This window comes from Arvicola amphibius, chromosome 10 (assembly GCF_903992535.2).
Source record: "Arvicola amphibius chromosome 10, mArvAmp1.2, whole genome shotgun sequence".
In the NCBI taxonomy this organism is placed as follows: Eukaryota; Metazoa; Chordata; class Mammalia; order Rodentia; family Cricetidae; genus Arvicola; species Arvicola amphibius.
In genome coordinates, this window is record NC_052056.1 from 45,966,582 (window position 1) to 45,979,188 (window position 12,607).

General features: G+C 39.9%; 1 protein-coding gene across 1 annotated transcript; it reads right to left on the reverse strand.

Moving 5' to 3' along the window:
• Positions 1 to 174: 174 nt before the first annotated feature.
• On the reverse strand, positions 175 to 10,819 carry Gtpbp8 (GTP binding protein 8 (putative)). The gene is made up of 6 exons (XM_038346834.1): positions 10,481 to 10,819; positions 9,904 to 10,002; positions 7,713 to 7,843; positions 6,449 to 6,548; positions 3,960 to 4,078; positions 175 to 662 (listed from the first exon to the last, which is right to left on the reverse strand). The coding sequence occupies exons 1-6, from the start codon at positions 10,817 to 10,819 to the stop codon at positions 593 to 595; spliced, it is 858 nt and encodes a 285-aa protein (XP_038202762.1). The 3' UTR covers positions 175 to 592.
• Positions 10,820 to 12,607: the final 1,788 nt, after the last annotated feature.

Sequence of the window (12,607 nt, forward strand, 5' to 3'; positions counted from 1 at the left end):
CAAGGAGCAAGTAATAACAGACACTAGAAATGGAATCTGAATCCTGGATTCTGATTATCAATTCTGTGTTCGCCCAAAGGGTAGTGAATGATTCTACTCCCACATGACGGGTTTTTCCATGACCAGGCAAATTTTGAAAGTTTTTTTTTTGTATTCAAATAACGACTAAAAGAATTATAAGCATACATACAGCCATTTACTTTTCTACTTACCTAGGCACGCTTTACAGAAAGGCATCCCACCTTACCTAGTTCACATTCACAGCATTAAAGGTGGTAGACATTTCTTTTATAAGACAAAGAATAATATAACAAACCTCTCCACATAGTAGTAACATGGTCTCACTTCATGTATTGCTATATGCTCTTGGACTTGTCAGTTAAAATAGAAGACAGCATTTGTCTTAATGAACAATATAATTATAACCCTCACCCCCAACAAATTCATATTTGCTCAGGATGATACAGGTTTTAAAGTTGAATTGATTCTTTTGCAAGTTGAGATGCACAATATTTAAAACAATATTGGAATTCTAAGTGTTTAACTCCAGTTGATACGAAGAACGTTGAACCTTCATCAACCCTGGGAGCATTTACTTAAGATTTCCTGTTATATCTGCTATAAAGCACTTCAACAGATGCACTCCAGAATAGGTCACCGCACTGTGAAAAGAAAAGAAAGCTTAATTTTCTCCCCTTGCTCAGAGGTTGTAACAGAACTGAATTCATGTTATACAAACTTTTTAAACAAAGTCTTATAATGCCACGTAGGAGGCATTGCCTTTTAGTCTGTCTTTTGTCGGTTTCATGCAGTATTCTGCAGTATCTGAAATAGATCCATGCAGCTCTTCTGAGGATCCACAACATCTGCTCCATCTCTTTCAGAGTCAAAACATTTTGCCACACTTTCCATTTTACTTTCTGTTCTCCTGAGTAAGTCTTGACAGAATTTAGTCTTTCTGTGATAAAAATGCAAACACCTTAAAGTATATTTAAGGTAAAAAAATAATCATCACCACACACTGTCTGTCTCCACCCACGCAGAAGTGGACAGCTGTGGTCTCAGGCCTGAACATCCTCTGGTTTTAGAAAGGTGCTATCTCCTGTAGTGCTGCCAGTTCTGTTAGTGCGTACAGCGTTTTGGATTTTCTGGTTAAAACTACCGTGCCTAAAACAGCCTTGTGATGGCTTTTACAACTGAACTAAGCATGTAATGTAGAGGAGAGCTACAGGTTTGATGGTCCATACACTGACTGCACTCTGCACTCATGCAGTATTTCTGTTAGCTCACAATTCTGTCCCCAGAGTCAGTTCTCAGATGCTGGGAATTCTACTACACAAAAATACAGAAGCAGTTAGATTATACTTACTCACCTATTTTCCCATATCATTTATAAAATATGCCATTTGTAATATTAATCTATATGGACACTTCACATCTTTACTTTTCTATTGTGTTGGGCCAGAGTTCATGCATAAAAATTATCACTTAAGTTTTGTCGATAGGTTCAAAGCCAAACCTTTCCAGATTAAGTGTCTACCTTTCTCCTAAGATAGCAGTTCTCAACCTGTGGGTCTTGACCTCTTTGGCAAACCTCTATCTCCAAAAATATTTACATTATAATTCACAACAGTAACAAAATTACAGTTATGAAGTAGCAATGAAAATAATTTTCTGGTTGGGGTCACCACAACAAGAAACTACCGAAGGGCCACAGCATTAGGAAGGTTGAGAATCACTGTCCTAAGAGAATATAGGAAGAAAGAAAACCTGACTTATTCACAGTACTAATTTACTCCATCTGAAATACGCCTGGAGCTCTAGTAAGCGAGTGGACAAGCGTGCACAAGTCCACCAGGTTTGGTGAGCTATGAGTATATTCCTATGAATGATTGCTGTGTTACGGTGAATGCTGAGTTTCTTTCAAGACAAGAGGCTTCCATGTCTCAGTTCACAGGTTCTGAGTGCTGGGTGACTTTCTACAGGTCACATGTGGGAAATATGAGTGGCAGTAGTCATCCCACTCAACAGGGTCATGCAGCAGAGGAATCCGTCATGTCTAAAAAAAGCAAACTCCTTAAAAAAAAAACCACGAATCCAATAATATGGCTCTGAAGCCTAACCCTGCCACTTCCGACTGGCAAGAAAGGAAATTATGTAAAGTGTCTATCAATCACAATACATGCTCCTGATAGTGATGTTTACTGGTGAGAAAATGGACTCAGAAATAAAACCAGTAGCCTCTTTACCAGAGACCCACAGATGTCACACAAACCCAAGGCTATCTGTCCCTAAGGCCCATGCTCCTCCGCTTCAGCAGACACCTCTCTGTAACCCCATTTCTCATTGTAGCATTCTCTGTGAACAAGCATGCTCACTACAAAGATCAAGGCAGCGTGTGTATGTGCAGAACCCCTCCCCCATTACCTGTCTTCCTATAGCTTCAGTTAGTGTTTAGCCACAATCTGACAGGGCTGGTTTGGCATATGGTTTATATAGCAGTGTGGGGCTACTGCCTCATCAGTCCCTTTTTTGGAGCTCCATAATTCCATTGATGCTCCCAAAATTGTTAATTTTCCCTAGTAACATCATGCTGTTAACACAGACAGCTTATAGTAACTGAAATTTACATTTTTTCAATATGAAAAAGGTTGAAAATGTTGCTAGTTTAACTTTGTGTGCTTTTTAACCCTGCTTTATTTCTTACTCAACAGTTAAAATAAATGGCAGTTTTATATGACAACGCTGAGGGCTCTGGAGGAACTAGTTTATTCCACCTCCAGGATTCCACTGCACTTGGAGGATAAAGGAACAGGTCAGTCTGAATGTAGGTGAACGCAGAGAGCATCTTGTAGGAATACGGAGGGGGATCCGGAAAGGCACATTCATAATGGCGGTTTCAGTGTGACCTAGACTGGTAGGACTCAAACGGCTAAGGGGACAGTCACACCTACATCTAACTGTCACATGGATTTTTATTTTCTCACAAACTATCCCTGCTGCCTTCCACAAACAAGTCAGGGCAAGGAAACCAGAGACTGATGCTCCATCTGCCTCAGTACACATTACTTACTGTACCCAAGATACACAGTACAAGTTAAAAATAGAAGGTTTACATGAAACCACATCATAGTGCCTCAAAATTTACCAGATCAGAAATACCTATTCCATCTTGTTTAGTTTAATTCAAACTTGAAACATTTTTTTTTATATAGGCCTATTTTATATTAAAATTTTAATTATTTTTCTGAGGGAGTGGGTCCTACTATGTAGTCCAGGGTGATCTTGAACTCAGGTCTACATAGTCTTCCTGGAAGAAAATGTTCCTGTCAATTTTCAGGCAAATGATTTTGCTGCGGCCCAAATGAGTTTTTACTCTAAGATAAATAGTGTTACATTGAATGAAGGAGATGGCTCTGGAGAGACAGCTCATCAGGTGAAAGTGTTGTTCGACAGCCTGATTGACCTGAGTTCAAATGGCCAGCTTCATGGGGCAGGCAGGAAAGGACCGACTCCACAGGCACATGGCAGCATGCATGTGCCCTCCCCTCACCCCCCACAATAGATATATAAATTAAGTAAGTAAAAGCTGGTTTGATAAAAAGGAAAAGTTTCATTTCTGGCATGGTCTAGGGTTGAACTAGGTTGAAGCAGAAAGAGAATGAGAGTATCTGTAAGAAAGAATCAGCATGAAAAAAAAAGAGAATAAAACACTAACAGACAGTACTGGAAAACTCACAGCTAACAGTTCCTAGAGCACCTTGATCAAGGACACTGCTTCGTAGTAAAGGCTTTTTATTTTGGGGGTGGGGAAGGTGGGGTTGAGACAGGGTTTCTCTGTGTAACAGTCCTGGCTGTCCAGGAACTCGCTCTGTAGACCAGGTTGGCCTCGAATTCACAGAGATCCACCTGGTAAAGGCTTTTAGTACAAAATGTTATTAGAGAAATCTGACTCTTACCTTATAGGAAACAACTGAGGAAAGCAGCCTTGTGTTTGTGTGTTAACAAACTTCTGGATCTGAAGTACTTGTTTTAAAAGATAGCCTTTGGAAGATTTGTCAATTTTTGTTAATACCATCTACAGAAAAATAAGTATTAGAAATAAAATTTATCAATATAGCTTTACACATTTTAACTATAATTTTTCAGTACTTAGGTTGAGTTGGTTCATGTAAATTTCTCAATCTCTACCTACTTTCTCAAATATACAATAGAAACAAGCCATAAATAATTTGTTCTGATGATGAGTTAAATGTCACATATAGTGTGCACTGTGTGTCTCCTACCTAATGCTTTACTAGACACGACCATAATGCCTTGGACTTTATTTAAAGATCAGAGAACCAGAGCCACATTTATAACTGACATCAGCTGTTTAATGTGGTTACAATGTATTTTATAGTCTAAGATAGTTAAATGACTGTAACTTGACTGAGCCACATAAAGATGCCAATATGTAACAATTTTGGAACCAAAAAGTTTGGTTTTACATGTAATATTTCAAAGGAAAAATTAGAAATTGTGTTCTTTGTTGGCTATATCTACTACAGTTGTGCTCTTGGTAAATCCAGAATGTTACTAATTCAACTACAAAATAGAGGAACGTCAAAGCATGAGTGATTACAAATCAAGGAAAAGGTGAAATTTCAATCTATCAGGCTTTCCCAGGGAATATCAAACACTCACACATTCTTACTTGAAGCTGACCCATGCCAGGCAAGTGATATACTTTCCTAGGCTAAAATTTAAAGTCATCTTTTTGTTTGTTCTTTTCCCCATTCTTGGGCACTTAGATTATTACTAATATCTTAATTCCTTTTCCAAAGAAGAAATAATACTCTCTTCAGTATATGATTGCCCAAAGTGGTACCTATGAGAGTAAATCAGGAATTACTTCCTATAGCCAGTTTGATAATATTCAGTCATTTTTTTATACTACTTCCTTGATGCATTATAAGAGTGACCCCTAATACTTCATAGGACTTCTGCAAATCCCAAGAACTTTTGTATTCCAAGAATACACAGAAAGAGTGACTGCTGAGTTGCATGGCTTATTCACACGAATAAATTCACTGCATCACTTTAGTGGTTTCTGACAGTTTTTGAAAAGTAAATTATTAGTCATTGAGTTCTTCACTTTTCTAAAAGGAATTTTAAAAGCCTATTTAGAAGTAATATAAAGCAAAATTAAGGTGGATACTAACCTACGATCTGCATTTTAGCGTAGGCCAATTTATGCAAGTAGAGAAAAAAAAAAACTAGTGAGATATTCCTAAAATAAATTTTCAATTTTATTTATTTCATGCACTGGTGTTTTGGCTGCATGTATGTCTGTGTGAGGGTGTCAGATCCCCTGGAATTGGAGTTAGACAGTTGTGAGCTGTCAAGTGGGTGCTGAGAAGTGAGTCCCCTGGAAGAACAGCAGCGCTCCCAACTGCTAAGCCACCTCTCCATCCTAGAAAATAATTCTTTTTAAGAATATAAAAATTCTATTTGTGTGTGCTGGAATCGTCTGTTTCTGCTGCAGTCTTAGTTACACCTTTGTAAGTACTATACCGTGAGCTGCTCTTCAAGAGCTAGGAACATGTTTTGGACAAAGGTTTCTATTTCCATAAAAAAACATCTTGGGAACAAAAAACATCTTGGGAACGAAAAACATTTCAGAACATTAAGTGAACAGTTTAAGAAACTCTGACTGTAAATTTAAAAGCTTGTATAGCTCCAATATGTTAAAAAGCACACGCTGTTCTTTCAGAGGACCCGAGTTCAGTTCCTAGCACCCCCAGTGGGTAGCTGGAAACCTCCTGTATCTCCAGCTTTGGAGAAATCTGTTGCTCTCTTTTGGACTTCATAGGTATCCGCATACAGGTGATACAGGCATGTGTATGTGTGTACATACATGTGTTCTTTCTCTCTGCCCCTCCCCCTGCATAAATCTAAAAACTGAAAACTGAAAGGAAAAAATAAGAGTTACACAACTTAAAGGCGCTTTCCATTTTTTTGTGTATATGTGATATATGCATATGTTGTGTGTTTAAGTGTGTGTGTGTGTGTGTGTGTGTACACGTACACATGTCTGCATGCAGAGGCCGGAGGAGGACGTGTGTCTATTTCATCACTCTTGCCTGCTTCCTTTTCCTTTGCGCCAGGGCCTCTCACTGGAGCTGGAGCTGGGTTGGTAGCCAGCGATCATGTGATCCTCTGGTCTCCAACCTCTAGAGCATTAGGGTTACGGGCATGCATGTGACCAGTTTCTCAGGTGGGTGCTAAGGACTAGACCTTACGTGTCCATTCTGTGTAGCAAGCATTCTTACCCGTGGACCCATCTCCCCAGCCACTCCTCTATCTTCTGAGGAAACACCTGCTCACCACTAACAAGTATATTGCATATTCACATGCATCCCAAATGCGATTCCTAATTGCACCATAACTCTAAGGAAATACTTACCACATAAGGCAATGCAAATTCTTCACACATCTCTATGGCAATATTGTCTAATTTTGTAATTCCAACAACACTATCCACTAACAAAAATGTTCTCTTCAAGCTGTAAGAATAGAAAGAAAATCAGTGGCAATACAAGACATACCCATTCACCTGTCTCTCATCCTAGGAACTTCATCCTGCAGTCCAATAGAACTCAATGCAGTTTACTGTACTTTCAATACCTAAATTTGTTAAATATCAATTTATTTCAATAAGAACATATCAAGCTGACTGAGTCTTGGCAGAAGGATAAATGAGCCTCCTCTTGTAAGACCTTAAAAAGTCTAGTGGAAAAAGAGACAAAAATCAAATTTGTTATAATTTTTAATATTACTTTAATTTTGCAATTTTCATTAAAATTAATTTTAATTTTACTTTTAATTTAGCTTTTATATGTAAAGCTACAGGAAACAAATTTCCCTATATATGTGTACACACACACACACATACACACACACTTAATTTGTGATGCTGAGATCAAATCCAGAGCCTTTAGCAAGTTAAGCAAGTACTCTATTACTGAGCTACACACCCAGTTCTTTATTTATTTATTTTTCTTTAAATGAATACTTTTTCTTTTCTGTTTTTTTTTTTTCTTCAAGACAGGCTTTCATTGTGTAGCTCTGGCTATCCTGGAACTCTCTCTGTAGTCCAGGCTAGCCTCAAACTCAGATCCGCCTGCCTCTGTCTCAGCTGGGATTAAAGGCACGTACCACCACTGCCTGCTATGAATGTTTTTTTTTTTAAATCTACTTCAGAAGCCTAACATTATTTTCCTCTAGATTGTGTGATTCTTCAAACACATTATTGCTTGATTACTATGGACATCAAAAAATAAATATAACATTTTCAGAGTTTGTGATGATTGAGGTACTTTAAGACAGAGTTTACTGAATTTTATTTAAATTAATTAGCTAACGATTTTCATTTTCAAAATTAGCCAGCTGAGAGTTTGTTTTTTTTTAAAAAAATGAACTGTTGAATATTCTTTATAGTTTCAAGCTGAGAAAATAAATGAAGTTAAGAGCTCTCCTGAGCTCTAGGCAGAAGCTAAATAGGCAGTGTATACCCTGGTCCTCAATATTGTATTGTAGAGTAATATGAGAATAAAAAGCACCTACAAATAAGTCACTTGCTACGTTATTTGTCATGAGTAGAATACCCTGGATTTAAAAAGTGCTTTGGTATGAAATGTGTAACTACTGTAAGAAAGGAATTTTCTTACTTCTTTCGTTCTTTTAGATAGGCCTCTACCATGTCAACAAAGTCTTCGGGGGCTCTATAGCCATACCCTGGCATGTCCACCAATGTAAAGTGTTTTCCAACTTTGAAAAAATTCATTTTCTTTGTGTGCCCCTGATAAAGTAAATGAAAAAAAAAAGCTGGCTTAAAATATTTACTTTATTTCATAACTAGAAATGTTTTCTATTCAATCAATAACTACTAATTAAGAATTGAAGTATATACTTTGAGCAAAGGGAGAAGTGATTAGTGGCCACCAATAATTAGATCATAATTAAATCTCTTCAATTTGTTTTTAAATAAAAATTTTTAGCTTAAAAACTTTACATTTCCCATAAAAAATAGATAAAATATTTCAGAGTCTTTCCTATTTTGCTCATCCAGATTTAACCTGTATGTTTGCCATCAGTCAGTTCTCTAGTGAACAATATACACAGAGGAATGAATTAGGGTGCTGATCAAACGTTTATCCCAGCACACAGATTCTTATATCCAAAACCTGATGTTTCTTACCTGCAGACTAGTGTTTCCCTAAGCCAAGACGTTTTGGATGTGGGTTTTAGTGTCCTCACAGAGATTTAAAAAAAAAAAAAAAAAAAAAAAAAAACATGCAACACCATAATTATAAAATAAAGTCTGATTAAAATTCATGCAAAGATAAAGTATGGCTCCTTATGCTTTTGTGATCATGAAACAGGAATTAGAAAAGGAAAGACAGACAATTTGGAGCCAACTGTTTGGATCTTAGAAAAGACACCATCAAAGGAGAGGTTTGTTTTTTTTTTTTTTTTTTTTTTTTTTTTATGAATGATGATTACGTTCCTGGTTAAGTTACTCGTCTATCTGTTAGAAAGAGTTTTTAGAATTGTATATTCGAGAATGAAAAGAATCACCCTCATCCATTGTCCTCTTATACAGGGATGGACTTCATCACATCTAAAAGTCATAGCTTAGGTGGCTTATTTGGTGAGGAAGAAGAGGAATGAAGATGAAGTGTTAAGGAATGTAATCATTAGTGACGAAGCCAAAGAATCTACTACATGAAATGGGAAGCAAAAAGCCAGTGGATCACGAAAGGGCTTAAACTTAACGAAAGGGGCAGGGAACAGTGAGCATTACAGCTGGTGAAACTGAGGAATCAAACAGACACCAATGCGAGGGGAACGGCGCGAGTGTTGAGAAAGGGCTACCTTAGGTCCCAGCTGACTCTGCAGCACTGAGGAGGTAGGAGGGAAAATGACAGAAAGCCAGCAGAGCAGAGCATCTGCGAGGACAAGCATAGGGTGGCCGTGGGTAAAAGAACAAGCAGGACTCGTATGTAAGTGTCAAGTATTTTCAGGACAACAAACCTCTCTGCCGACAAATAATCCCAATCAGTCCAAATCAGAGCAAATTAAAAGATACCCAGGTTTAATGGGTGCCAGCGCTCCTGGGTGGCCCCTGGAAAACAAGGGGGGGGGAGGGAGGAAAACCGAAAGGACCACCAGGGAGGGAAAAGGGGAGAGCACCCGTTCATTCTCGGGGGTGGGGGACACGACAGGATGAGGCAGTTTAAATAGCCTGTGGGAGTGGTCTTGACCTTCCCTGGGGAGGGGTCACTGTTTGGTAGGCTTTTGGAGGTGAAGTTTGGACTGAGGCAACTCCCAGCTTGGAAAGGAGTTCTCTGCCCAGCGTTCCAAAAATGGATGTCAGGGGGCTGGGGGTGAAGCCCCCAACTTAATATCCCAGACTCTTTGTATAAAGGGGTGCCAGGGAGCTGAGGTGATGCTTCTGAACAAATAATATGCAAGAATGTATGAGAATGTATGAATAGAGAAGGTATAAAGGATTATGGAGGATAAAACAACCTGAAACCCATTTTTCCTATAACCAGTGTAGAACGGCATGCTCGCTATTATGCAAGGAAACGGAAAACAGCAATACAATACTTAATTGGGCAACTGGAGAAGATTTAGACAAAGGATGCCTTCCTCAAGATATTGGCAAGAGCTCTACGGTCAGTTCAGTTATACTTCCTTTTCTTCAGGAAATACACAGGCACTAAAAGCATGTCTTACCTTATGACTTGTTTAAAAGAAATCTCTTCTCTAGGAATTGGAATTTAGCAATTATGATCTCTTTACCTTCCAATACTTAGGTTTCATTTTTGTAAATTCAAGAGATATCCAGCATACCGGTTTTTTTGAGACTCTGACTTCTACATCAGGGGCCAGCGAAAACAAGGCCTTTATCAAGGAGGATTTTCCAACATTGCTTCGGCCTATGAAACACACCTAGTATGACGGGCAGAAAGGAGAATGGACAATTTAGAGATCTGAAGAGTGGTTTATTTAGTAAACGTTATATTTGCGGGGTTGGAGAGATGGCTCAGTAGTTAAATGCATTTGCTGCTAGGGGACTCAGGTTCAATTCTCAGCTCACATGGCTGCTCACAAATGCCAGAAACTCCAGTTCCAGGAGGATCTGATGCCCTCTTCTGGTTTCTGAGGGCAACAGACACGCATGTGGTGCACAGACATGCATGCATGCAAAGCACACATATTGAAATTAAAAAACAACACAAAACACGGGCTGCTGTTCCAGAGGTCCGGGATTTGATTCCCAGCACCCATATTCCGTGCGGCTCACTGCGGTCCTCCACGGGCATTGCACACAGAGGTGGTGCATCCATACCGAGTTGTCTGTCTGATTCTTACGGTCTTTCGCGTTGGATGACAAGAAATGAACACTGGCGAGCTCCAGCTCTCTCACCTCCGGCTGCTGCAGGCTCGGGGCGTGGTCTAGGCGGACGGCGGAGCTGAGGTACTCGACGCGGTTCCGGGCTGTGGCCCCGAAGACACTCTCCGCCCTAGCGATGTCCTCCAGGCTGGGGTCGAAGAGTCTCTGTTCGATGAGGCCTGGCCCGGTGTCTGTGACGAGATACTGCGCCAGTTCTCGCAGCGGGTATACAATTTTCGTTAGCTGTTTCTGCGGAAGCCTTAGCACGTCAGCGAAGACAGGGGACGTGCTGTAAAGCCGGGGCCAACCCCCTCGGGCTGGCGCCATCTCAAGGAACCTTCCCGTCCCGTGCCACAGTCCAGCAGCCGCCATGTTTCTCTCCCAGAATCCTCGCGACAATTTCATTCATTCATTCATAGGGTCTGGACAGCGCTAGTGAGTCTCACTGCCGCGGCGCCTGCTGGGACTTGTAGTTTTCAGGGCTTTCTTGCTTGCTCAAGCTTTTCACCGCCAAAGACTGCGAGGATGTCCGGGACCGGCAGCGGAAAGCCCGCTGACTTTCTTTAACACCTTGGCCTTCCCACTTGTGCATCGGATTGGTGTGTTCTGTGGGAAAGTCTTCAGCGGTTTCCAGAGGCGAAAAACTTAGCTCGTCTTTGTGGTCTTTTGAGTCTCAAGGGAAGGAGCTATACAGCAAATCTCTAGTGTGTTCCATGCCCCTTTTGTCATCTGTTTCCGGTCGTCTTACCGATAATTAACATTTAATCATAAGTTCACATCACTGAGAAAAGCACGTTTGCAAAATTAAATGAGCTGGTGAGAAATGTGGTTGGAATAGCACCTCGTTTTTAGAGGAAAGACTAACCCTTCGACAAACATGCCATTGGAGCTGGCTAAGATCTCGTCCAGATCCATAAACGGGAAACCGAGGGAACTGGGAATGACCGGAGGCCTTTGAAAACAATGCCACACCTTCTAATCCTTTCCAAACAGTTCCTCAAACTGGGGAACCACGTATTCAAACACGTGAGCCCATTCTCATTCAAACCAGCACAAACATTTAATCATCATTTCCCCCTCTGTCTCTCCATTTTTTTAAAATCATCTGTATATACCAGGGACATAAACTTTAAAGAGATGAAGCAGAGTCAATATATGCTGTTTTCTCTGGTTGTATGTGATCAAACTCTTCCCAGTGTACGCAGAAGATCAAAGATGAGACATGCTTATAGCAGTTAGATCTACTAGTGAGAGGGTGGAGAATTACAATTGGATTTAAGGGAACTAACCCCATTAGAGTTGCCATGAGAGTCTTAAAGAATACAGAGAATTGTGTAAGTTCAGGAAGAAAAAAAAAAAAGCCAAAATCATCACATCTGGTAAATGGGATCTTGTAATAGCCCCCAATAATACTCTGAATCTGTTTGTTGGCAATATCTTGGTTTCTGGTGTTTTGTCTACATGAAGTAGATATTAGTCTATAGCGATATATTAGGAGTCAGGATCTAGCTTCCTACATCAGAGGTTTGTCTGGGCTAAGATAGAGAATAAAATTTAGCCCCAGTGAGGTAAAATGATATAGTTTAGAAAAACACATGATCTATGCACAACATTCAATGTCCAAAATGGAATTCCTAATATTCTCTTCTCCCTTGTTCTGTTGGTTTTGCATTCATTCCTGTCGCAGTAAATGACGACATTATCCCTTCAATTGATCCAGCCAGACTTCTTGAGGGGAAAATCTTGATTTCTTTTCTTATACCCCACACTTAATACAGCAGCAGTCTTGCTGACTTAGTTAATCTTTGACACGTCCTGAATTTGAGTCTTTAGGCAGATCCACTATTAGTATCATGTTTCCGGTTCCCATCAGCTCCCACCTAGATAACCGCTACGCCTTCCAGAAACTGGTTGGCTACCATTGCTTTTTACTCCATTAGGTGCATCCCCGACGTAACAGCAAAGACGATCCTGTCAAAGTGAAAGCGAAAATCTCCAGCATGTTCCTGTCTCAAAGAAAAGTCAAAGTTCTCCCAGTAACTTAAGAAGCATAGGGAGCCCCACCTTTCTGTACATCCCTGCCTGAAATGTTTCCTTCCAGATTGTTATTACATGGTTTACTTCTTTACCATTTGGAGTGTTCGTGGCCATCCTTCTGAA